The sequence below is a fragment of the Macaca fascicularis genome, chromosome 9, assembly GCF_037993035.2.
Source record: "Macaca fascicularis isolate 582-1 chromosome 9, T2T-MFA8v1.1".
Lineage (NCBI taxonomy): Eukaryota > Metazoa > Chordata > Mammalia > Primates > Cercopithecidae > Macaca > Macaca fascicularis.
The window spans coordinates 72037444-72065161 of NC_088383.1; the positions used below are offsets into that span (position 1 = coordinate 72037444).

At 35.5% G+C, this 27718-nt stretch overlaps 1 protein-coding gene across 14 annotated transcripts in view; it reads right to left on the bottom strand.

Moving 5' to 3' along the window:
• The window catches only part of ADK (adenosine kinase), a 563812-nt gene that overhangs the window by 310773 nt on the left and 225321 nt on the right, over positions 1 to 27718 (bottom strand). For 13 of the 14 annotated variants that reach the window (XM_074001748.1, XM_074001746.1, XM_005565442.5 and 10 more), the window contains exons 5-6: positions 9819 to 9991; positions 5524 to 5632 (exon numbers count right to left, since the gene is read on the bottom strand). In XM_074001748.1, coding sequence (XP_073857849.1) covers positions 5524 to 5632; positions 9819 to 9991 — 282 coding nt within the window. Of the gene's footprint in view, positions 1 to 5523; positions 5633 to 9818; positions 9992 to 23658; positions 23722 to 27718 lie in introns of all 14 variants that reach the window. The other variant, XM_074001747.1, reaches the window with a different exon arrangement.

Consider the following 27718-nt stretch of genomic DNA (forward strand, 5'->3'; position numbering starts at 1 on the left):
TGTCTCAGCCCAAAATCTCTTTAAGCTGATAAGCAACTTCAGCAAAGTCTCAGGATACAAAATCAATGTGCAAAAATCACAAGAATTCCTATACACCAATAACAGACAAACAGAGAGCCAAATCATAAGTGAACTCTCATTCACAATTGCTTCAAAAAGAATACCTAGGAATCCAACTTACAAGGGATGTGAACGACCTCTTCAAGGAGAACTACAAATCACTGCTCAACGAAATAAAAGAGGACACAAACAAATGGAAGAACGTTCCATGCTCATGGATAGTAGGAATCAATATCGTGAAAATGGCCATACTGCCCAAAGTAATTTATAGATTCAATGTCATCCTCATCAAGCTACCAATGACTTTCTTCACAGAATTGGAAAAAACTACTTTAAAGTTCATGTGAAACTCAAAAAGAGCCTGCATTGCCAAGACAATCCTAAGCCAAAAGAACAAAGCTGGAGGCATCACGCTACCTGACTTCAAACTACACTACAAGGCTACAGTAACCAAAACAGCATGGTACTGGTACCAAAACAGAGATATAGACCAATGGTACAGAACAGAGCCCTCAGAAATAATACCACACATCTACAACCATCTGATCTTTGACAAACCTGACAAAAACAAGCAATGGGGAAAGGATTCCATATTTAATAAATGGTGTTGGGAAAACTGGGTAGCCATATGTAGAAAGCTGAAACTGGATCCCTTCCTTACACCTTATATAAAAAAAATTCAAGATGGATTAAAGACTTAAATGTTAGACCTAAAACCATAAAAAACCCTAGAAGAAAACCTAGGCAATACCATTCAGGACATAGGCATGGGTAAGGACTTCATGACTAAAACACCAAAAGCAATGGCAACAAAAGCCAAAACAGACAAATGGGATCTAATTAAACTAAAGAGCTTCTGCACAGCAAAAGAAACCACCATCAGAGTGAACAGGCAGCCTACAGAATGGGAGAAAATTTTTGCAATCTACCCATTTGACAAAGGGCTAATATCCAGAATCTACAAAGAACTTAAACGAATTTACAAGAAAAAATCAAACAACCCCATCAAAAAGTGGGTGAAGGATATGAACAGACACTTCTCGAAAGAAGGCATCTATGCAGCCAGCAGACACATGAGAAAATGCTCATCACCACTGGTCTTCAGAGAAATGCAAATGAAAACCACAATGACAGACCATCTCACACCAGTAAGAATGGTGATCATTCAAAAGTCAGGAAACAACAGGTGCTGGAGAGGATGTGGAGAAATAGGAATGCTTTTACACTGTTGGTGGGACTATAAACTAGTTCAACCATTGTGGAAGATAGTGTGGCGATTCCTCAAGGATCTGGAACTATAAATACCATTTGACCCAGCCATCCCATTACTGGGTACATACCCAAAGGATTATAAATCATGCTGCTATAAAGACATATGTACATGTATGTTTATTGTGGTACTATTCACAATAGCAAAGACTTGGAAACAACTGAAATGTCCATCAATGATAGACTGGATTAAGAAAATGTGGCACATATACACCATGGAATACTATGCAGCCATAAAAAAGGATAAGTTCATGTCCTTTGTAGGAACATGGATGAAGCTGGAAACTTCTGAGCAAACTATCACAAGGACAGAAAATCAAACACTGCATGTTCTCACTTATAGGTGGGAAGTGAACAATGAGAACACTTGGACACAGGTTGGGGAACATCACACACTGGGGCCTGTCATGGGGTGGTGGGAGCGGGGAGGGATAGCATTAGGAGAAATACCTAATGTAAATGACGAGTTAATGGGTGCAGCACACCAACATGGCAAAGGTATACATATGTAACAAACCTGCATGTGGTGCACATGTACCCTAGAACTTGAAGTATTAAAAAAAAAATTAAAAAGTAAAAAAAAAAAAAAAAAAAAAAAGTCAGGCACAGTGGTATGCACCTGTAGTTCCAGCACCTCAGGAGGCTGATGTGGGAGTATTGCTTGATCCCAGGTAGTCAAGGCTGCAGTGAACCATGAGTGTACCACTGCACTGCAGCCTAGACCACAGGGCAAGATGCTGCCTCAAAAAAAAAAAAAAAAAAAAATTAAGGCCGGGTACAATGGCTCATGCCTATAATCCTAGCACTTTGGGAGGCCAAGGTGGGTGGATCACTTGAGGCCAGGAGTTCGAGACCAGCCTGGCCAACATAGAGAAACCCATCTCTACTAAAAAAACCCACAAAAAACTAGCAGGATGTGGTGGTGCATGCCTGTAGTCCCAGTTGCTTGGGAGCCTGAGGCACAAGAATTGCTTATACCTGGGAGGCGCAGGTTGCAGCATGCTGCGATTGCACCACTGCACTCCAGCCTGGGCAACACAGCAAGGTTCAGTCGCAAAAAAATCAAAAGTAAAAATAAAAGTTAAGAATATAAAAGAAGGAAATACATAATGTAGAAAAATTAATGGCTCCAATGTACTATTCTTTTTCGTAAGCCTTTCCTGAATAAGTCTTACAGGTCTAATTTAAGAAATATTATTTTTCCTTTTCTTTTCTTTTTTTTTGAGACAGGATTTTGCTCTGTCGCCTAGGCTGGAGTATAGTGGCACAATTATAGCTCAATGTAACTTCTAATTCCTAGGCTCAAGTAATCCTCCTGCCTCAGTCTCCCAAGTAGCTAGATCTACAGGTGAGTGCCACTATGCATTGCTAATTTAAAAGAATTTTTTTTTGGCACAGATGGGGTCTCACTATGTTGCCCAAGCTGGACTCAATCTCCTGGCCAAAAGCAATCCACTGGCTTTGGCCTCCCAAAGCACTGGAACTATAGGCATAAACCACCATGCCTCGTCAGGAAATATTATTTAAGTGAGGAAAAACAGACATATCCCTTAGATAATTCTAAGGTGAAGAGAACCTGAGACTTATGTTTTCAAAAACATAATTACCTAGTCACCATAACCAGTAGTCAATAATTACTTGCTAACAAAGAATCTGAGAAGTTGGTTTAAACATGGAAAAACTGAGTTTACATGGCATAAAATGAAACATTTATTATGAAAGATAAAAAATAAATTTTAAAAGATCTTGACACTGTATTTAAACCCAAAGAGGATGCTGGTGTATCCATATTCAATTTTAGCTTTTCAATCGGAAAGGTTTCCAGTGTGAACTTACTCAGTGAATTATATGGTGAAGAAAATGAAGAAGAAGGTTTGCAATTTTCTTAATATTCATTAAACACTGCTAGTTTAAAGACTAGTGTGAAGAAGTAGAGCTGAGTACGTAGATCTGGTTTAGCTTATGTGATGCAGACAGATGTTTTAGTTACAGAAATTTGTTTAATAGATAAATTGAGTTGCTTCCTTAGATCAAAAACATTTTAGAATTAAAGAGCCCCCAAAACTTTAACTTCTTAAACCTCATTAGTTTATGATGATAATGTAATGAGACTGCTGACCTCATAGAACCAGAAAGTATGGGGCAGCCCATTTAATTTATGGTTTGACCATATGCTAAGAAAAAACTAGACTAGACTACATCTCATTTCAGGATGCTCTGAAATCAAAGGGAATTACAGATTTGTAAAACCTGCAGTGTCTTTGTGGAAATAACATTATATTTCAAAAGGAAGTTCACAGATTTCAATGAATACGAATTATGCTCTTAGTTAATCACCAAGAAAATATTTGTTAAATGTTCACTAAGAATATACAGCATCCCAAGCATCCAGTATGAGTCTACTATTTTCAGAACTATTTTGGAATAAGCCAAGCTATGAGAAGAGTATAGATTTATCTGGCAACATAAGAGATCATTCTTTTTATGAAACTGCTGAAACAGAAGCTACAAGCTAACACCTGCATCACAGATAACAACTGAAATCCATTTTGTTATTTCTTCTAGCTGAATACACCACCCAAATGTCAAAAATAATCCCATTTGCCTTATTAATTTGACCAAAGCTGATCACTTTACGCTGTACAAAATTGCACATTAGGTATAAATATTTAACACTACTATAAAACTCTATTCACCCAAATATGGCTAGATACAATATAGTGCATAAATGCTAAAACTATAAGTTGTCTGCAAGTTGAATCTATACTTTCATAAAAGTTCCATTCACCCAAAGTTGACCAGACATGTTATACTGTATAATCATTATAACTATGAGTTGTTTGCAAGTTGGCTCACAATTCAGGATTGAACAAATATATACTGAAACATAGAAGACTGTAATTGTCAAGTTAAATATACTTTTTCATCAGAATACACTGTCTTAGTTCATAGTCAACAAATATAAATAAATTATGCCAAACTCTAAACATGGTGCTTTTTGAAAATCAGACTTTCACGTGTAAGATGGTTTGAAATAGTACATAAATCCCCCCTAAAGAATCACGCTACAAAAAATATAGTAACAAGATTTGAAAAATGGAATGAACATGAGACCAATTTGAGAAATAAAATGAAATGGAAATGATAAAGGGGAAAAAATATTTAATCCTTGAAATGTTTTTCTCACATACTGGCAGAAAAGATAGTATAACTTTCCGTTATATAATCTTCTCAATGTAAGCATTTATTTGACAGTTATAAAGGGGTAGGATTTGGTATACAGAGGAATCAATAACAATGTTGTAAAGCCTAGAACAGTGCACATAAACATGCTGTAGGAGACATTAACATTAGACTCAAAGAAATAATTATATTTTCAATAAACATGTTCCTACTAGTAGGATAATCAATTTTTATGCATCTTACCAGCTATTTCACACAGCTCAGGTAGTGAAATGGCAGCAGCTGTTATACCAAATCCATATATTACATGCATATGAGATGCTTTTAATTTTTCATAGGTATCTACTTATTTGTGTATAGCCACATTTAACACATATTAAATAAAAACAAGGTAATCATGGGGTGATTAATTCAGAAGAATTTTTGGTACAGTCCTATTTTAGAAATAAATTCTTAACCAATTATTTTTATGTCAGAAGACTTAATAATTCAAATAACACCCTGCCCTTATTCCCAGATTTAAGAGATTTGTCACGATCAATGTTTTTGAAATATTAAATTAAGAGGTGTCATGGTAATTACTATGGAATAAATAGCAATTAAGTTTTTTAGGCAAATCAGCTCAAACTATTTGCAGTGAATATATATACTACTAATATTTTTCTGCACAATGCAAGTTGCCTACAAATGTAAGATGTAAGTTTGTAGAATTATTTTAAAATATATTAGGAAATTGATTTAACATAGAATTCTGCACTTGGTTGGGAAGCACCTATGCATAATGTATCCAAAAATAGGTAGACATGAAGATAAATAATACAAATTATGTTACCCATAGAAAGATAATTATTTCTGTTCTATATTCACAATAGTGAATCTAACATATGCTTTGAGATAGGTAAATAATTTGCACGGTAAATAAAAGATAATTACTTTAAAATATATATCAGACAACAACTATAATCCATCATGTAAATATGTACCAGAGATTTGAATTAGGTAAGTACTTACTGCTATATAACAAACTCTTGCTTTTTCTACCAACATCCAATTTTTCTCCAGATCAAGATGTTTTTCCTTTTTATAACAATTGGCAGCAGCAAGATTAGCTACGAGGGACCTAAAACAACCAAAGAATAAGCAAGTAATATTATAGCCAAACTTAGCATATATTTCTATAGATAGTTACCAATATTTTTTGCAAATTTTACAATTTACAGTTTAATTCTTCAAAACTGATGTTATTGATTTTTAAATAAATATAAATACTAATTTTGTTTTGAGAACTTTCTGAGGCATCTATGATAATTTTTGTTCTAAACAACACCTGGTATTCTGAGAAAGAAATTGGCATTTAAGTTGCCTTTTGATAGTAAAATAGGACCTACTTTTTACACCTTAATAGTTCAAAATGCAGTTAAGAAATAAAGCTAACTCATTATATAAAAAGAAATCTATGCAACTAAAAACATTTTTTATAGTAGAAAAATATCTTGATAAAAATAAATATCAACATACTATAATTGTCTATTTAATCGAAGGCTTTAAAAGCCAAGTATGGAATTAATTTCACAAAAGACGCTTACAAATGTAGACCATATTCACTAAGAGGAATTAATTTGTAAACCATTATATTCTAAGGACTGAAATCAATTAGAATTGTTTTCTACAGTTGAAAAGTCCCTTGACTGATCCAGTTTTAGAAATAGAATATCTAAGCAGGATACTGCCTTTAAAATCTTGCTACAGGTTGGGTGCAGTAGCTCAAAGTTGAAATCCCAGCTCTTTCAGAGGCCAAGGCGGGAGGATTGCTTGATACCAGGAATTTCAGGTCAGCCTGGGCAACACAGCCAGATCCCATCTCTACAAAATAATTTTCAAAATTAACTGGGGGTAGTGGTGCACACTTAATAGTCCTAGGGACTCAGGAAGCTGAGGTGGGAGGATTGCTTGAGTCCAGGAGTTTGAGGCTGCAATGAGCTATGATCATGCCACCTGCACTCCAGCCTGGGCAAAAAGGCAAAACCACATCTCTTTAAAAAAAAAAAAAAAAAAAAAAGAATAAATAAAAAATAAAATCCTGCTACAAGTGTCACTTGGTTTGTTTAATTAAAAATAAATACAATAATTATTTACATTATGAAATAATACAAATACTTTCCTTCCTCATACTGCTTCAGAATTTAAAAAATTACTTGCCAATTTTTCTCTTTTTCTTATTAAATTGTAACAGTTATAGCTTATAAAAAAATCTTATCATTTCAGACCTTGGTAAAATGTTCGATTACACTGTTAAAAAAAAAAAAAAATCTCAATTCTCTTCCAAAACGTCTTTCCACTCATCCATCTGCCAATTTACTACTAAAGGATACATCTGTTTATGTTCAAGTAAACAAAGGAAAGAAAGAGTAATATGCATCAACATATCCAAATACAAAATAACTATATTACAAACTTAAGAAAATTTAGACCTAATTTATAAAAATATTTTAGTAATTGTGACTTTAGGAAAATTTTGACAAAATGGCTACTAAATAAAAGCAAACACTTCTGGTACCAGATACTAAACTCTATTTTGATAATACAATGACTTTTTGATGGGAAACTACAGTTTCTCCAAAAGAAAAATAAAAGTATCCTTTTTTATTTTTTTGAGATGGAGTTTCGTTCTTCTCGCCTAGGCTAGAGAGCAATAGCTCCGTCTTGGCTCACTGCAACCTCTGCCTCCGGGTTCAAGAAATTTTCTTGCCTCAGTCTCCCAAGTAGCTGGGATTACAAGTGCCCGCCACAACACTTGGCTAGTTTTTTTGTATTTTTAGTAGAGGTGGGGTTTCATCATGTTGGCCAGGCTGGTCTCGAACTCCTGGCCTCAAATGATCCACCTGCCTTGGCCTCCCAAAGTGCTGGGATTACAGGCATGAGCCGCCCTGCCTGACCAGAAAAATATGAGTGTTCTTATTATCCCAATGTATTTGATTCTGACTTTGAAGAGGAAGAACCTGGATCAAGAAAGATACTGAATTACCCAAACACTTCGATTTCTGAAATTTTTTGTTTTGTTTTTTGTTTTTGAGACAGGGGCTCACTCTTTTGCCCAGACTGAAGTACAGTGGGTGGCAAACCCCAGTCCACCGCAGCCTCAACCTCCGGGACTCAAGCGATCCTTCCACCTCAGCCTCTCGAGCAGCTGGGACCACAGGTACATGCCACCATCCCCAACTAATTTTTGTATTTTTTGTAGAGATGGAGTTTCGCCATGTTGCCCAGGCTGGTCTTAAACTCCTGAGCTCAAGTGATCAGCCTGCTTTGGCCCCCTAAAGTGTTAGGATTACAAGGTGTGACCACCATGCCTGGCCAATTTCTGAGTTTTTGATAGTGGCAGCAAAGGTTACCGGACCTATCCAAAAAAATTGATCCAACTGTATTAGCTTCCAGAATTTAGATAATGATTTAGATACTGAAGATTTCCCCCCAATTTTTGATTCCCATATCATCTGAACAATATCACTATAACTATCAAATTAGTATAAAAGTTAAGTTTTTGACATCTAGGAGATCTTACATTATCATAACTGTTCTCTCTCTCTCTTTGTTGTTGCTTTGTTTTGTTTTGAGACAGAATCTTGCTCTGTTGCCCAGGGTGGAGTGCAGTAGCGCAATCTTGGCTCACTCCACCCCCCAGGTTCAAGCAATTCTCCTACCTTAGTCTCCTGAGTAGCTGGGATTACAGGTGCACGCCTGGCTAATTTTTGTATTTTTAGTAGAGACAGAGTTTCACCATGTTGGCCAGGCTGGTCTCGAACTCCTGACCTCAGGTGATCCACCCGACTCGGCCTCCCAAAGTGCTGGGATTACAGGCATGAGCCACTGCACCCAGCCATAACTGTTCTTTAAGACAGCAATTTAGCATACCAAAACAATTTAGTAATATTACTGTAGCCTAAGTGATCTCAGAAGAAAATTTGACCTACTTCTCACGAATGGTAAAACTTTGCACCTACAGATTAAGGCTGGCCTTGGGAAAACTAAGGGCAAAGGTCTAAACAAGCATATTTCAACACTTCTAGTTTTTTTTTTTTAATCTTTGAATCCCATATTTCAATGTTTACTGAAACCTTAAAATCATGAAGTTCTCCTGCATATAAAAAACAAAATTAAAGGAAAAGTCTGAAAATGCCTTTCATACCCTAATAATTTTTGAATACTGTATTTTGGTTATTCAGTAAATACTGTGCTTATTGATCCCCAGTCTCCAGAATAGTCCATTCCTTAATATACCTCTGCTGAAGGTCAAGTAGTGAGCAATAAAATGGCTAAATAGAAGAAATGGAGCAAGATGGTGGTGGAGAGGAGGAAGGAAATAAAGGAGGATGAAGAGAGAAAAAAGGAAGGGAAGATGGGAAAAGAAAGGAGATAGGGAATGGAAGAGGACAGACTACATATTTCCAACTATAAGTAATGCAAAATTTCTAGTGAATCACTATTTAAAAAGAGGTCATCTTTGATTATTCCAACAATATAATAATTGGTAGGGCAGTTATTTTGTTTTTCCCTTGCAAAGGGGAAAAAAGCCTGTGCTAATATGGTAATAACGTTAGCAAATCATGAATACATTGAAGGATTATCTCCATTTGGGAACAAAGGAACAATCAACCAACACATGGAGGGGCCTGACAGAGATATTTCAATTTCATATAAAGAATACTTTTCTAATAAGTAAGGGTGTATAGAACTATACTTGGTTGCTTCGTTAGTGGTATATTACCCATGACTGAGTTTATTTAATATGAATGAATTACTATTTGCCAGAAATGGTTTAGATGATCATTCAGATGACTAAGTCATATGAGCCTGAATGGAATGTTGTATTTTATATACATAAAATACATACACACACACACACACACACACATACACACACACTCTCTCTCTCTCTCTCTCTCTCTCTCATTCTAATATTCCAACCTCAGGATATGGTGAAAAGAATATTCTTTCTAATTCAAGTTTTGCAACAAATTAGCTACAAGGCATTGAGCAAGCTATCTGCCTTTTCTGATTCTAATTATAAAAAGTAGAGGCTAGACTAAATAATCTCAAACTTTTATTCCACATGCCTCATGATTTCAACTGCATGTTTAACAAAAGTAAATTTAAAAACAACACAGGAAAACTGATATAAGGAATAAGCATTTATCAAACATTAAAAGGAATTATAAAGTCAAAATTCCAAATTTACATTGGAATTCAGATTTTACCAGTGTTAAAATAGCCAATTAGTATAGTGCTTCCCTTGGAATTACACCAACCTGTTGTCACCAGTGATGCATGCAGCACAAGTTCCTGTGGGCTGCTCATTCTGCTCATAGTAATGAGCATCTACATGGGCTTCAGCAGCTTTTCTCTTCAGGATTTCCCCAAATTTATCTATCCCAATGCATCCAAAAAATGTTGCTGCTTTGTGTGGCTGTTGAATCATCCACTGTAAAACAGGAACATAAATAATTTAATGGGTCAAAAAAATGGTACACATAGTTCAGCATTCTGCCACGGATAGTGATGTGAAAAGAATGCTTTGTGAGAAACTGTGGCTGTTATGAATGGAATTTCAATTCTGTGCTATCACGATTAAAAAAAAAACTTGATATAACAACCATGTAATATCTTATACTGCATTGGGGAGAGAAATTAAGTACATAGAGTGGTTAAGGACTCAGCAGCTAAAATCATACAGACCTTAAGACAAATGCTGGCCTGATATAGGAAAATAATAGTGGGTCCCAATATAAGAAGTCTAGCATTGTCATAAAAAGAGCAGAATCCATCTTGATTGCAGACTGTCTGGGTTCAAATCTTACTTCTGCCACTTACTAACTGCATGAGTTAGAGTATGTTAGAGCATATCACTTAACATTTCTCACTTCACTCATGTTTAAAGTGGAGATATAATTACAAATACATCTCATAAGGTCGTTGAGGATTAATTGAAATGATGTAAATTAATGTACATGCATTGCTGAGCAGGTACCCAGCACATAGTAAACAACATATATTAGCTGTGGCTGTTACTATGATTGTCATACTTATTGTAGTAATTCATACATAAATTAAGCTAAAACATGCTCGTATCTAAAAAATTCTTCTAAAAATTCAGAAATAGTGTTATAGTTCTAATTACAAATATCTCATTTTTTCATTAAAGTAATTATTATAAATTTTAATGACAATGGACTTCTTGTAAGAAGCATACATTTCACAGATTTGAACATTTGACCTTTCATAATTAGCTCAAATCCCTGAGGGTTCTAATATTCTTTAGTGATTCCATAGCTAACACCTATTTGGTTTTGAACACTTAGAGGTAGCAAAATAACCTACAAATAATCTATATACAAAGTCAAAAGACATCAAGATAAAGTTTTATAAAATCTGTTCTTGAATATTTGGAATAGAAAAGAAATACATGCATATTTGAGAGGTAAAAGGATGAGGAGAGGAAAAAAGTGACAAAGATAAAACTGTAGGAATGAGATATAGTAACAGCTTGATGATCAGCAATCCCAATTCTAGAGACTCATCCACAATATAAAACAACACATATATAAGTATTGAGATGTTATTTGTAATGCAAAATGTTGGAAACAAACTAGAAGTCCACCCGTAGAAGATCAGTCGATTAAACTACGGTATATCCATGTAACGGAATACCACACAGCCATTCAAAAACCCCAACAAAACAATGGAAAACAAGGAAAAGCTCTGTGGAACACTCCATCTATATAATTTCCAGGATATTTTGTTAACTTTAAAAAAAAGTCAAGTCTCAAAGGTATAAAAGCTTTGTTTAAAAAAGAATAAAACTTAATATATATTATTTTCAAATATGGGGGATAGCTTCAGGACATTGGATTTAGCAATGATTTCATAAATATCACACAAAAGCACAGACAACAAAAACAAAAATAGATAAATGTGATTATATCAAGCTTAACTTCTGCATGGCAAAGGAGACAACCAACAGAGTGAAAAGACAACTTATTTCCAAACCATATATCCAATGAAAGGTTAATATCCAGAATATATAACAAACTTCTAAATGAACAATAAAAATACAAATAACATGATCTTAAAATGGGCAAAGGATTTGAATAGACATTTCTCCAAAAATGGTATACAAATGGCCAATTTGTATATAAAAAATGTTCAACATCAGTAATCATCAGGGAAATCAAAACCAAAATGAGATATCACTTCATACTGATCAGGACGGTCACTACCGAAAACACAGAAAACAAAAAATGCTGGCAAAATATGGAGAAGTGAATGAACCCTTGTGCAGCGTTGGTGGAAATGTAACATGGTGCAGCCACTACGAACACAGTATGGAGCTTCCTAAAAGAAATATTAAAAATTAAATTAACAAACAATCAAGCAACCTCAATTCTGGGTATACAGTCAAAAGAATTCAAAGCAGGATCTCAAAGAGATATTTGCATGTCCATGTTCACTGCAGCAATATTCATAAATGCCAAGAGGTACAAGCAATCCACACGTCCATCAACAATTAAAGGATAAAGAGACAAAAGAAGGAAATCCCGTCACATGCTACAACATACATGAACATCAAGGACTTGCTAAGTTAAATAAGATCTGTCACAAAAAAGACACATATTGTATGATTCCATTCATAGGAAGTAGCTGAAGTAGTCAAAATCACAGAAACGTAAGTAGAAAGTTGGTTACCAAGGACTTGAGGGAGGGAAGTCGGAGAATTAGAGTTTAGCGGGTAGAGTTTCAGTGTTGCAAGATGAAAAAGTTCTAGAAGTCAACTATGTAACAACATACATATACTAATTGGTACATTTAAAAATGGTTAAGATGGTAAAGTTAATGTTATGGTTTTTATTACATAAAAGAGAATGTATGTGTATGTATATACATGTGTGTGTGTGTGTGTGTGAGTGTGTGTGTATATATATATTTTCTTGCCTCGAACTCCTGAATTCAACAGATCCTACCAGCTCAGTCTTCTGAGTAGTCGGGACTACAGGTGAAAGCCACCTCACTCAGCCATATATATTCTTTTAGTATAGATACTATACTATATACATACATTAGAATGTATATATAATTTTGTGTTTGCCAATTTTATAAAAAGAAACACAGAAAGAATAAACTAGAAATGAAAAATGATTTTCTATGAGAGTGACTGGGAAAGGAGTAGAGGAATAGGAATAAAAGAGTTCTCTGAATATAGCATTACATTCAAATTTGACTTCTGAAACATGAAAATTTTGCATTTTCAAATAATAAAATTTAATTTGAATTTCAAATTCCATTAGAAGAAAAACAAATTATGAAGTTGAATATAACAAGAATGAAAAATCAAAGAAGGTATCAAATTGTAACATAAGTACATAGAAAAAATAATGTAAATAATTTTTCAGTATGCTCTTATGACAATACAGTCTTGATGGAATATATTATAAGGAACAAAAACAACAAATAAACTTTATTTAGTAGGTTTATTATTGGTTATGTTATTGGTTAAACTATTTTGTGTGTACTGTAGGATAGAGCAAATGAATATAAAGTTGATGCTGTTGGGAACTAGGTTTGCTGAACAGGATAAGGAAAATACAAATATGAAATGGGGAAAGGGAAGAAGGTTCTATGCAAGAAACCTGAGGGATGCTATCTTAACCATTATCAATTAGCATTATCAATAAACCCATAAACCTTATGATGTGATGCAATGGGATATACACAGTGTCACTTACGTACTATTATTGCCTAAAATAATAAGTCCACAAGGTGGCACATATTACAATCAACTGGGTTGGACTCTTAAAAGAAGAAAATGCCTTGACCAAAAAGATGAGAGGAAAGTATATTAAAGAAATAGTACTAATACATGTAATGTGTGATTCTTATTGGATCCTGGACTGAGAATAAAATTAAACAGCTATCAAGGACACTATCAGAATAACTGCTACATCTGGAATCTTGATCATACATCAGAAAACAGTACCAATGCTTAATTTTTTGAATAAGGAATAAATACTTCAAAATGATTCTGAGGAAAATACACACACATATATTTATTTAAAGAGAGAACACAAATGTATTGAAATGTTAACAATTGGTGGATCAATGTGAAGGGTACAGAAAAGTTCATTTTACTATTCTGTAAGTTAGAAAATGTTCAAAATTAAAAGGTGGGACAAACATACTGTAGCTAAATCATTCCTTTAAGGAATAACAATAATTTAAACTTAATTTATTCCATTTTGGATATTATCACTCCATTTATCAAAATGAGTAAATAACATGAAGTAGTTAATATTATAAAATGTCTCAGTATAAATGCCTAACTTAAAATACTTTATTCTACAATTAATGAAAGTATAAATTTAACAGAGAATTTCTAGGTGTTATTAAACTTAGTGAAAGTATAAATTTAGAAAATTTCTGTGTTATTCTATAATTTACTTTTATTTATCTATAAGGTATGATTAAATGATCAATCATGTCTATAATATATAGCAAAATAAATAAAACCAGAGCCAATAGCAACTTTTACTACGATTACTTAAATAATTTGTCATCAAAATAATAGCAAACTTTGTTCAGTGAAAAGAAAGTCATTATTATATAATTTAGCCTAGTTATAATCAGAGAGTCTACATGTTCAAACTACAGTCTGAAATAAGGGCTATATCTTTTTTATTTATTTATTTATTTATATTATACTTTAAGTTCTAGGGTACATGTGGATAACGTGCAGGTTTGTTACATATGTATACCTGTGCCATGTTGGCGTGCTGCAACTCATGGTCAGGCTTAAACCTGATTTACTAACTACTCCATAATCAGGATTTAAATGAATTGAAATATTTCCATTACAAATAAATATTATTTGAACCTGCGAGGCAAAAATTCATAAATAGTAGAAATATTCAGCAGCTTTGCTATCCTTTTAGTATCGAATATTTCAACATGGGAAACTGCCTGACATTCTATTTCTGGTATTCAGATATTGACAAAATGTGAGAACTTTGCTTTTGATCACTGATTTCCACTCAAAAGTCATTCTAAAACCAGAGTTTAACCAGCCTAAAAATACAGGTTTTTAACAGCCATTTAAAAAAAAAAGAAGCCATGTTAACTGCTTCAAAGCATTTAATAATCTGAGTAAAGATGTTATAACTGAGAATGAAATAGATTTTTAAAAATCACTTTAGGAAAATTTAATAAGTAATTTGCAAAGATTTCTGTTAAAATTTTAGTACATCTGTAAACATCTAAAACACAATGTTTCACCAACATGTAACTAATCTATTTCTTACCATTTTGATACTCAATCAACACACATTTAATGCATGTCTGCCAGGGAATAAAAAGATAAAAATGATGATATTCCTAATACAAAGTCACAACTACTAGATTTTGATTCTCCAGGATGGAGATTCAACCTTGTTTATAACCTTTGATTATGTTCCTTCTTTTAGCTAAAATAAACTGCCCACCTTCCCTTGGTTCATAAATGTACAGTACACCTTAAAAACTTTAACTTCTGCTCTGGCCATAAGTGATTAGCAGGGTCTAGAATTACTATTGCACTCTAAACTAGAAAACCAAAAGGAAACACCTACAGAATTTTCAGACATTGAATAACAGGCATGGTAGGACTATGATCTCTGATAGGAAAGAAACAAGGTGTGCCCTGACATCATGCAGGCTCTCTGCCAGGAGGTAAGTTCCACACCATGGAGAGGGAGAAAGAAGGCAAACAGAGCCTGGCATTCTCACTAAAATGAGGGGACAGAGATAAGTATTCAAGGAGAGCCAGAAGACTAGAAATTGTAAAAAAGATTTTCAGAGAAGAATGAGTTGAAATCTACAGAGTAATCCTTGAGGCTATGGCTGGATACCAACCTGTGTATGTTTAAGGAATATATGTAAAATCATAAGGAATCCACATGAATGCTCTAGAATTAAAAGTAAGTTAATCAAGGTCTCAGACCTTAAAATGAATATACAAAAATCTAATGTAGTTCTATAAATTTTCAAAGAAGAGTTGAAAATTAAAATTAAGAAAACAATATTTATAATACCACCAAAATTGAAATACGTAGAAACACATCTAACCAAATATGTGCAAGACATATACGCAGAATACTACGAAAGATTGCTGAGGAAAAAAAAACAATTTATATAAACAAAGAGCTATATTACATACATAGGTTTGAAAACTCAATATTCTTAAGACATTAATTCTCCCCAAATTGATTCATAAGTTCAATGAAATCCCAACCAAACTCTCAATGGATTTTTGAGGATATCAAAAAGTTGATTCTATAATCAATATTAAAGTCAAAGGAACTAGAATAGCTAAAGACTAGGAGGTATGTGGGTGTGAGAAAAACTAACACTGCTAAAAGTCAATTTCTTCAAATATAAAATGTGGGTAACATCACCTATGATCTTTTAAGGATGTAGTAAGAATTAGAAATTTACAAACAAGGCAGGTAGCAGTGGCTCACGCCTGTAATTCCCAACACTTTGGGAGGCCGAGGCAGGCAGATCACCTGAGGTCAGGAGTTCAAGACCAGCCTGATCAAAATGGAGAAACTCCGTCTCTAAAAATACAAAAAATTAGCCAAGCGTGGTGGCGCATGCCTGTAATCCCAGCTACTCAGAAAGCTGAGGTAAGAAGAATCACTCGAACCTGGGAGGCAGAGGTTGCGGTGAGCCGAGATTGCGCCATTGCACTTCAGCCTGGGCAATAAGTGAAACTCCCTTCAAAAAATAAAAATAAAAAAAAAGAAAGAAAGAAAACTAAATAAATAAAAAATAAATAAAAAGAAATTGAGTAATAACCCATGCATTGTAGTAGAGTATGGGGTTTCTATTATTATATTTGCATCACTTTTATACAAAGACGGAAAGGGCTCTCATTATACTTTAATAATTATACCTAACTGGAGGAATAGGAAAACCACAGCCATTATTGGTAACTTCAAATAAATACTTCAATTAGTTTAACTTAAACAGCAATAGTAAAAAAGCATATTACTAGAAAATACCATGAGAGAGATTAATTGCAGTGGAGGGGAGGGGATGAGGAAAGGCCTCCAAAGACAGGTAGCAGCATCAACTGGTCTTTGAAGGACAAGTATGATCTTCCAAAATGGTTACAAACTAGAAAGAAAAAAGAGTTGTACAGCATACAGTACATGCCTCCTTTCCTATGTTAGAAATTTTATCATGGTGCCCCTAGGATGACAGAAAATCCACTTATTAAATAATTAGTTTCAGCCAAAAGTGTTTATTTCCTAACAATTTTGTACCTGTTAGGCACTGCAAAATTCTCAAACCTTGGAATCAGACTGGTAACCATCACCCTCATTTGTTTCACACTGATTTGGGGGCAGTATTTGTTTTTTATCACAGAAATCGTCAAAGATCCAGTTTTGCAGAGTATAATGCCACCAAAAGGAATGTAGTAATCTAATGTTAAAACTGAAATACCAAGCTGGGTGCAGTGGCTCACACCTGTAATCCCAGCACTTTGGAAGGCCAAGGTGGGTGGATCATGAGGTCAGGAGTTCAAGACCAGCCTGACCAACATGGTGAAACCCCATCTCTACTAAAAATACGATAATTACCTGGGCATGGTGGCATGCACCTGTAATCCCAGCTACTCAGGAGGCTGAAGCAGGAGAATTGCTTGAACTCGGGAGGCGGAGGTTGCAGTGAGCCAGGATCATGCCACTGCACTCCAGCCTGGGTGACATAGCGAGACTCTATCTCAAACAAAACAAAACAAAACAAAACAAAAACTGAAATATCTAGAGCTAGTGGTTCATGCTGTGTCTGATAGATGTCACTGTGTTTACCTTGAAATTCTGAAATACCCTGAAGACTCTCTGTGTGTTTGCTACAGCACCCTAAGGGGACTTAGTGCACAGATTGGGAAACAAGAATATAGTATTAACAAAAACAATGAAAAATAGAAATAAAAGACTATTAGGAGTATAGTGACAGAGCAACTATATGGGAGAGAAGAGACAATTGGGAAAGGTAGATGTAGGTCAGATCATTAAATACCACTTCAAGAAATTTAGGCAACATTCTGAGGGTAGAAAGCAACACATGAAGGTTTTCGAGCAAAGAGTACGATGAGAAGAGATGATGGTTCATTAAGGTAAGGAACCAGAAGGAAAAAATTTACAATTGAATTTAAATAAGGCCTAAATAAATGACATATTAAACTTCATAACAAGAGTCTTTAACAACATATGGAAAGATTTCTATTAATATTAACTTTACCTTCAGGGCAGATTTCCCTTTTATTACCTAAATGCAATATTTAGGACAATATAACTGACAATGATGCCCAAGAGGCAGTCACTTCTGAGATAATGCCATATGCTTTAATTCAATTCATAATAGAATGATGAAGAATGACACCTAGATACTAAAAGAGTTGCAAGAAAAGACAAAGACATGAAATTTTATACAGAAAACTCCATGAGGCATCTCAGAAAAACTGTAAAGCACAACTAAAAGAAATTAAACGTCAAAACTGAGAAATAGCAACAAGCAGACTGCAAAGGATGATGAGGAAATCAAAACTGAAATAGATTGATTAGGAAAATATCAAATATCACATAACTTACAGGATAAATTCTCAGATGATTACAATACCACCAAGTGAGACAGGGTAAAACACAAGATTTTCATAAATATTAATAATTCATTCTCACTGAATAACTAGTATGTTATGCTTCTTTCCTTAAAAAACTGCTCCATTGCCCCTGCTGGCAAGTATCCTATGAATAAAAATCAATTTCTAATAATCCTGTTCTTTCCCCTAAATAGTTCTATTGTTATTTTTGTTAGTAAATATCTGTTAACATTCTCAGAACAGATTTGGGGAATATTAGGCCTAGCAGAAAAAAATAAACGTTAGACTCAGATATATAAGTTCATCCAGCCATGTGCTGGTAAACAAGCTACTCTTTCAGAGATTATGTTTCTTGTGGAATTATTGTGAGGACTGAATAGGATAATGTAAGCAAAGTGTTCAAGGCACTGCCTATTGCAGAATACAGATGACGATGACAACAGTGCCCTGATACTATGATAAAATGAAGAATTTTTAGTGTATATTCATTCAATTCATTCCACCAATATTTGTTGCTCACCTATTATTTGTTGGACATTATTGTAATTAATAATGGATAAAGAAGTCTTCTCTATCTCTTTTGTAGGCTTCTTTCCTTCTTCCCATCCCTTAGCATTTCTCAGGCCTGGATTCCCAGGTTACCTACAATTCTTACCCTATATACTTTCTCTGGATATGATCTAATCTACTCTCATGGTTTCAATTATCATCTATATGCTGAGACCCCCTCATTTTTAGCTTATACTTGTCTTCATATGACTGATCTGAATATCCAAATACCTACTCAACCCTATTTTGCCTATTGACACATTTTTACTCCTGCCTCTATTAACACCACTTTAGTACAGGCCACCATCTGCTCTCAATTAGACTACTATAAAAGTCTATTTTAAAAAAATTTATTGAGATATATTCATATAACCATACAATTTGCCACTTTAAAATGTACAATTCAGTTGTTTCCTGTTTATTCACATAGCTGTGCAACCATCAGCACTAACTCCAGAACATTTTCATTATCTCAAAAAGAAACCTCTACCCAATGGATATCATTTCCCATTCTGTCACTTCATCCTCCCAACCATGCAACCATTTGCAAAAGCTTCTTAAATCATCTCCCTGCTTTTAGTTCTGTTTTTCTCCAATCCACTGCATTTTGAGTGCTCTTCATAAGATGTCCTTCAATCGTTACCTAAGTATCTTAAGCAAGGTTCAACATAAACAACTTTATGATTGAACCATTAACTTCCTCTCCAAGTTCATCCTAAGCATTAACACTCTTGAATGCAATGTTCCAGTACACTGAATACTTCCTTCTGTTTCTGTTTGTTCTTTCTAGCTTCCTACTTAGGTTTCAGGTTTCACTTACTTAGACAAGGTTGTCCTAAACTCTGTTCTGTATGCCCATTGTCATTTATTTTTTATTTTTTTGAGACAGAGTCTTGCTCTGTCACCCAGGCTGGAGAGCAGTGGTGCGATCTCGACTCACCGCAAACCTCTGCCTTCCAGGTTCAAGCAATTCTCCTACCCCAGTCTCCCGAGTAGCTGGGATTACAGGCACACGCCATCATGCCCAGAATATTTGCATTTTTAATAGAGATGGGGTTCCACCACGTTGGCCAGGCTGGTCTCGAACTCCTGACCTCAAGTGATCCATTCGCCTTGGCCTCCCAAAGTGCTGGGATTACAGGTGTGAACAACTGTGCCCAGTCTATATGCCTGTGTTTTATGTTGCCTCAACAAACTGTATCATTCCTATCATAGAATTAATTCCACTTAAAGGTAATTTGCTGTTCAAGACTGTTTTCTTGGCTTCTTTAAAAGAGTTGTAGGGTGTGTTTCCAAATCTAGAAGAGTGTCTGCTACATTCTATGCAATTAAATAATTGTCAAATAAGTGAACAGGAAAGCCAGGATTCTATCTTCTTAAAACTTACAATTTAAGGGTACATAAAGCTTACATACAAGATATGTTACTATTTATTACAAGAGATTATATATATAATAGGAATTACTGCAACACATGCAAGTAGCACCTAACTCAGTCTTTGCAGAGTGGCCAAAGAAGACTTCCTAAGATAAATATGAGAAACTTTATCCAAGCTGACACTTAACTACAACGGAGATCTGGACACACTACCCCAAAATATGGCACTTGATATACTGAAAATTTTAAGCTGAAGGAATTTGAGAACAGCAGGTGCAGGAAGGACTTTCTGATTTCCTCTGAAGCAAATCATAAGACCATGCATGTGAGAGGATGTTTACTATATGCAGAAAAAAAGAACATCCTTATCTCAGAAGATGGAAGGACATGAGATGAATCTAAGCAAACAGGTCTTGCTAAGGTCCCCTCAGTTTACTACTCTTATTTCATATCCCTTTCTCTCCTATTGCCTTTCCCTTCCACTCTTCATAAAACCTAATATAAAAATGCCCAGGTTTAACTGTTTCTTCAAGTCTTCATTTCCCTCCATGTTACATAAAACTTAGAATATAAATTAGTGTATTTAATTTTTGTTAATTTGTCTTTTGTTACAAGGGTCTTACAGCAGAGAACTTAGAAGGAAAATATTTTTCCTCACAACTACAAATAGGAATTAGGGGATATATGAGGCTTATGAGGGATAGCTAATTTTCAGAGGAAGAATAATGGCAGAGAGGCCGAGAAAGAGAGAAAGAAAGAAAGAGAGAGAGACTGACTATTGGAATTAGAAAACTAAAAGTTCAGTATTCCAAAACGTCTTAGAACCAAAATGCATATAATCTCTTACTCAAATCTGTATTCTAAAGATACAGTATTTCCTAAAGTACAGAAGAAAAGTATGCTGAATATACTCTATCTGGAGGTATCATTAACAATATAACCAGTAATAAAGGTTAAAGGTTCAGCATAGAATCTGGCATAAGGTTGGCAGAGAGTAAATTTTATTTATTATTATTACTGTTGTAATTATTGTAGCAGTATCACTAACACTGTTATTGTTACTTCTATGTCAAACTGTTAGATATCTAGAACACTAAGAAGGAGTATGAATCTTATTTTCTAAGCTTTGTTAGTCTGCTTGAAGTCCAAGGGCCCCTATCATTGCAGGGTATATGCGGCGGGGTGGGCGGGGGGGAATCCAATGAACATCCTGAAATTTTAAGGAAACTTTGATGTGTTTTTCAAGAGAGGATTCACAGATTTCATTAGATGACTAACAGGGTCTAGGCCACTACACCAAGGGGAGGTGAGGGAAGAGTGTAGGCAGAACCCAGATATAGCCAGTGAGGGAGCCTTTTTCTTTTCAAGAAAAAGAAAAAAAAGATTATAGAACTGCATCAAATTAAACAAGAAACTCATTTAATCCAAAGCTATTTACCAAAATTTTAAAATCCTATTATCTTATAATTTTAAAAAAATTATATTACTGAAACTTTCACTCAATTTCTTAAGATTAACAGAAATGGGTTACAAAATAGCATGGACTTATTCCAAAGGTCTCCAAAACTAGGGATAAAAAAAATAACACAGCACCTGGTATGGTGTTACAATAGGTGTCAAATTTTTGTTCAATGTGACTTTCATCAAAACAAAAGAATAGGCTGTACATAAAATAAGAAAGAAAAATCACCAAGGAAGTTTATTGTGGTAACTTAAAACCAGGACAGAACGGTGAGAAAGGGCCAGGTGCGGTGGCTCACACCTGCAATCCCAGCATTTTGGGAGGCTGAGGCAGGCAGATGGCTTGAGCTCAGAAGTTCAAGACCAGCCTGGGCAACGTGGTAAAACCACATCTCTAGAAAAAATAAAACATTAGCCAGGCATGGTGGTGTGTACCTGTAGTTCCAGCTACTCAGGAGGCTGAGGTGAGAGGATTGCTTGAGCCTAGGAGGTAGAGGTTGCAATGAGCTGAGATTGCATCACTTGCACTCCAGCCTGGGTGACAGAGTGAGACTGTGTCTCAAAAAAAAAAAAAAAAAAAAAAAAAGAGAGAGAGAAAAAAAAGAAAAAGAAAAAGAAAGGTGAGGAAACGAAGAAACCTTTAGAGAAACAGTGATCTTTAGACATAAGAATCTTTAGACATAAGTGATCTTTAGACATAAGAATGTCATGGCCGGGCGCGGTGGCTCAAGCCTGTAATCCCAGCACTTTGGGAGGCCGAGGCGGGCGGATCACGAGGTCAGGAGATTGAGACCATCCTGGCTGACATGGTGAAACCCCGTCTCTACTAAAAAATACAAAAAACTAGCCGGGCGAGGTGGCGGGCGCCTGTAGTCCCAGCTACTGGGGAGGCTGAGGCAGGAGAATGGCGTGAACCCGGGAGGCGGAGCTTGCAGTGAGCTGAGATCCGGCCACTGCACTCCAGCCTGGGCGGCAGAGCGAGACTCCGTCTCAAAAAAAAAAAAAAAAAAAAAAAAGAATGTCACTCAAATGCATCTGCCCAGAAATTCTACAAAATCCACAGAGAAGCATGCCAACTAATAACCAAAGAATAAGAAAAGAATTGAGAAAATCCTTCTCCTTTACTATTTCTAGTACACACTTTATAAAAAGCAAAATCCCTCAAGGCAGTAAACATCTGCCCATCAACACTTATCAGCAGCAACATCAAAAACATAAGGCAAAGGTCAAGTCAAAGTTTATTGACGATGATGAACTATGACAGCCTCTATTAAATTACCCCTTCCTTCAAGGTGTGTGTGATCAAAGCAGCAAAGATATTTTCACTCAGTCACATAACAAGCCATTTGTTGAGATTGAAACATCTGGTCAATATCTCCTAACACTGCAATTTCATGCACAGTTAGCATTAGGGCACATTTCTTCTACTCTTCTTCCAGGGTCCATAAGGGTGGCACATATGGCTGATCATTTCATTCAAAAAAGATTCAATTCAAGGCATTACACACAATCGTCTGTGCTTTATGGTGTTTTAAGTCTACCTGCCATAGTATTCCATCATCATTGCTGACTGCTGTTCTCTTCCACTATAAAAGCCTGCAAATATGACAGAGCACTTAAAGCTTAACAGCTTTCCTCTACCGGAGTTAGCAAGCATTTAAGGCAAAGGAATCTATAAAGCGGCAGGTCGTTTTCTATTGTCAAGAACTCCCATTACATGAAACTATTTACCATTTTATTTACCATTTAGCAAAAATATAGTACAGATTAGAAAAGTAATTTTTAATGTCAAATCAAATACTTAACTTTCTGCTTGACAGATCTATCAAAGTACACTCTTTTGGCTATAATTTTAAGTTATAATAAACAATTTGAAAACAATATCATAAAACATTTAAAAATTTAATATTAACATATATTAACAGATTTTTTTTAACTTGACAAAGAACGATTCTATACCAGAGAAAATCAGAATGTTACAATTTTATCAGTCCCATACACTGAAAATTTTCCACTTGAAATTCATGCATTTGTTGTCATGGTAACAGAGCCCTTTCTTAAACACTTACAGTAGTAAACTTGAACTCACACCATAGATTTCTCTTTTTCCCTTTCTTCCTTTAGTATGATACCTTCAAAAGAAAAACAGGGTGAGGGTGTGGGACAACTTTAAAGCTATTGCTTCATATTTCCTTTGACACGTATCCCTGACAGGTAGTATGACTATCTGAGTATAATTATTTTCTGAAATTTAAGATTTTGCCTAGAAGCTAATAGCTAAATGAAGAATTTTTTTTTTTTTTTTTGAGACAGAGTCTCACTCTGTCACCTAGGCTGGAGTGCGGTCGCGCGATCTCGGCTCACTGCAACCTTTGCCTTCTGGGTTCAAGCGATTCTCCTGCCTCAGCCTCCCGAGTAGCTGGGACTACAGGCACGTGTCACCACGCCTGGCTAATTTTTTGCATTTTTAGTAGAGACAGGGTTTCACCATGTTAACCAGGATGGTCTCAATCTCCTGACCTTGTGATCCACCCGTCTCAGCCTCCCAAAGTGCTGGGGTTACAGGTGTGAGCCACCGCTCCCGCAGAAGAACTATTCTTTTTGTGATAAAGAAACACAACCACCTTACAATAAGGAACATGCAATGACTGATTAAGGAAAGCGAGTATCAAAATACCAAGGTTAAATTAAAATCTAAATTAGGTACAATGTCCAGGACTGCTACTTCAGCATATAATATAAATATTTTGTTTGTTCATTTGTTCATTAATTGAGTCAGTCAATCCAATCTAATGATATTTATAAAGATAGTTCTAAGGGTCAGGTACCATCCTGTTACTTAACCACAAACTTGAACAAGTCAGACTGGTCCTTATTTTCATGGAGATTCCACACAAAATAAAATGCAAAGCAAAGCAAACAAAAACATTACGCAGAAATAAAATGTATAATTGTAAGAAATGCTATGAAGAAAAAAATGTTTGAGAAAGATAATGAGTGGGAGTGGGGCAAAGAAGTAACCAATTATTTTTTTAGAGATGGAATCTCACTCTGTCACTCAGAATGGAGTGCAGTGGTACAATCATAGCTCACTGTAACCTTGAACTCCTGGGCTCAAGTGATCCTCCCTGCCTCAGCCTCCTGTGTAGCTAGGACTACATGTGCAAGCCATCACACTCAGCTAATTCTTCAATTTTTCAGAGATCAGGTCTCGCTATGTTGCCAAGGCTGGTCTCTATCTCCTGGCCTCAAGTGATCCTCCTGCCTCAGCCTCCCAAGTAGCTGGGATTAAAGGCACTCAGCTAAAATCTATTTTAAATAGACAAAAGGACATTTAAACTGAGACATGAAATATGCAAACGAGCTGACTGGGTAAAGAGTGACCTTAGGGTTAGGGGAAGTTTCCAGAGGGAGGAGCAATGCAAACCATCTGAGGCAGGAAAAACTTTGGCATATTAAAACAATTTAACACCAGTATGGCTAGAGCTCAGGGAGATGAAAATCGTTAGCAAAATATGCAGGTTCTAGATTGTGCGGGCCTTGTTGGTTATATTAAGAAGGATGAATTTTATTCAGTATACCACTGAAGGATTTTAATCAAGAAGGTGAAATTATCAAACATAAAGTAAGATCACTTTTGCTACTGTGTATAACTGGATTGGAGAGGCAACAAGACCAGTTAGAATAGTGTTATTCACATACCACATCCAGTCCATTTGAAAAGCCTGTCCTCAAACTATTTCCAGATTTCAACCACTTTTCATTAACTCCACTGCTACCACCCATCCAAGTTACCATAACTGCTTGCCTAGACTTTTGCAATGATTTCCTAACCTCTCTGCTTCCATCCTTGACTCCATGCACATAGAGCTGTCCTTTTTAAATGCAAGCCGGAGTATGTCATTCCTTTGTTCAAAACCCTACAATGCTTCCAACAGCACTCACTAAAAAGCAAAAATCTTTATAATAGTCTATGAGGCCCTACAAGTTCAAGCCACTTCCCTTTACCTTTTATTGCCTAACTTCATTGTCTACTATTCTCCATTACTCTGCTCCAACCACTGTGAACTCTCTACAGGATTTTAAACAATTTTTAAAATTTTTATTTTATTTTAGAGATGGGATCTTGCTATGTTGTCCAGGCTACATTTGAACTCCTGGGCTCAAGCAATCCTTGCATCTTAGCCTCCTGAGCAGCTAGGACTACAGAAGCACACCACCGCACCCAGTCCCTACTGGATTTTGAAACACACCAAACATGCTCTCCTTTAGCAAATGCCAACCCCTTTACTGAACTGGATTTCCCCCAGAAAGCCATATGGATCCTCACTCATCTTGAAAGTCTTTACCCAAATCTCACCTTCTCAATAAAACTATTTAACATTGTAAAGTGTTCCTTCTGTTCCAACATTCCCTATGTCACAAACACTCTTCTAATGCATCCCGGAATCTGGCATCATAAGTATTGGATAAACTGTATCTTAAAAGATCAATGGAAAGAAATTATAGTATTATTTCAATAGATACCAAAAATTTATTCTGGTGATATTCAAAACATACCACTAAAACAACATAATTATACAAGAAGAAAATTATACTAAAATAAATATTAGCTATTTGTGTTATTGTAGGATACATATTATCACTGCTATTTTTAAACTGTTATGGCCTATATAATTACATCCTAAAATTAAATAAAGGCCTAAAATATGAAAAAAGGTAAAGCACAATATCACAATCTGCAAAAGATATGGAAAAATTAAAAAATAAACATCTGCTTTCTTTTTTTGAAGCAGAATCTCACTCGAGTGCATTGGCATGGTCATAGCTCACTGTAACCTCAAACTCCTGGGCTCAAGGGATCCTCCCACCTCAGTCTCTCATAGTGCTGGGATTACAGGTGTGAGCCACTGCTCCCAGCCCAAATATGTAGTTTCTGATTATTATGGGAAGTGATTCAATCTTCATTATAAACCTATGAGGTAGATACATGATCTCCATTTCATAGATTGAAAAAAAACAAAAACAAAAACTGAGGCACAGAAAGACTAAATAACCATCCTGGGGTTTGATTTGAGACACTTCAACCCCAAAGCTCAAGTGTGACTATTCTATACTAGTCACTGAAGAGGATCAGTAAAAAAATTATTAGAAACAGTTGTGAGATAAAGTAAACTCCTAAGTGCCCCAACCTACTGAATAGACGTCTATGGGCTAAGGAGGTCCCAGAAAAACTTTAAAAATGAAGTTTCCTGGCCTTGATGAGATAGGAGGTTCGTCACGTCTTCCTCTTCCTCACTACCTGTCATTAGACTTTTTTTTCCTACGAGTTAAACAAAAACCAGCCCTGGAAAAGAAAGAATGGAAAATTCTTCCACTGACCAACTGCCTGATGTTGTGGCCAGATTTCCCTCCCTTTTCATGGTTTCGACATGACTGCTGACCAACTTACAAAGCAATCCTTCCTGATAAGTGACAACTGACCATGGACTGGTCAGTTTACAGAGAATGTGCACCAAGTACCTTTGAGTCCTAAGTCTCACCTTTGATGTATAGAGTCTGATTTTACTGCATTTTTAATGTTAAGTCTCCATTCCAAAGCGAACATGGGACACACGTAACATGTTATGTTTGCTCATCATGCATACATGTGACCCCTTTCATGAATATTCATAGCTCCTCCTATAACCTGTTAAACATGTATGCAGCTAACCCAGTTAGTATAAAACTCCTCTCTCACCCATCCTCTTTGAAATGCCTACTTTTGATCTAATCCAGAGGCTGCGCTTCCCAGCCTACAGGTTGTAACCCTTCTCAGAAATAAAGTTCTCTTTTCCAGATTTACAGATCTCATGATTTTTAAGTTGACGCAGTAAGGAGAGTTTGGTCAGATGTCCAGTTACTAAAACATATGCTTTAAAAATCTTCTCAGATACCAACAATAACGTATTAGAAAAACAGTAAGGAAAATGTTCTATATACAATAGCAGAAAGAAAACCAAACAAACAAAAAACCTACACCTGAACATAGTGATTAATCTCAGCATCATTAAAAGCGGAACAACCAGATGTGATGGCTCACAGATGAGATAAAATGGAAATGATGGAGCATCATTTTAAGAAGATTCT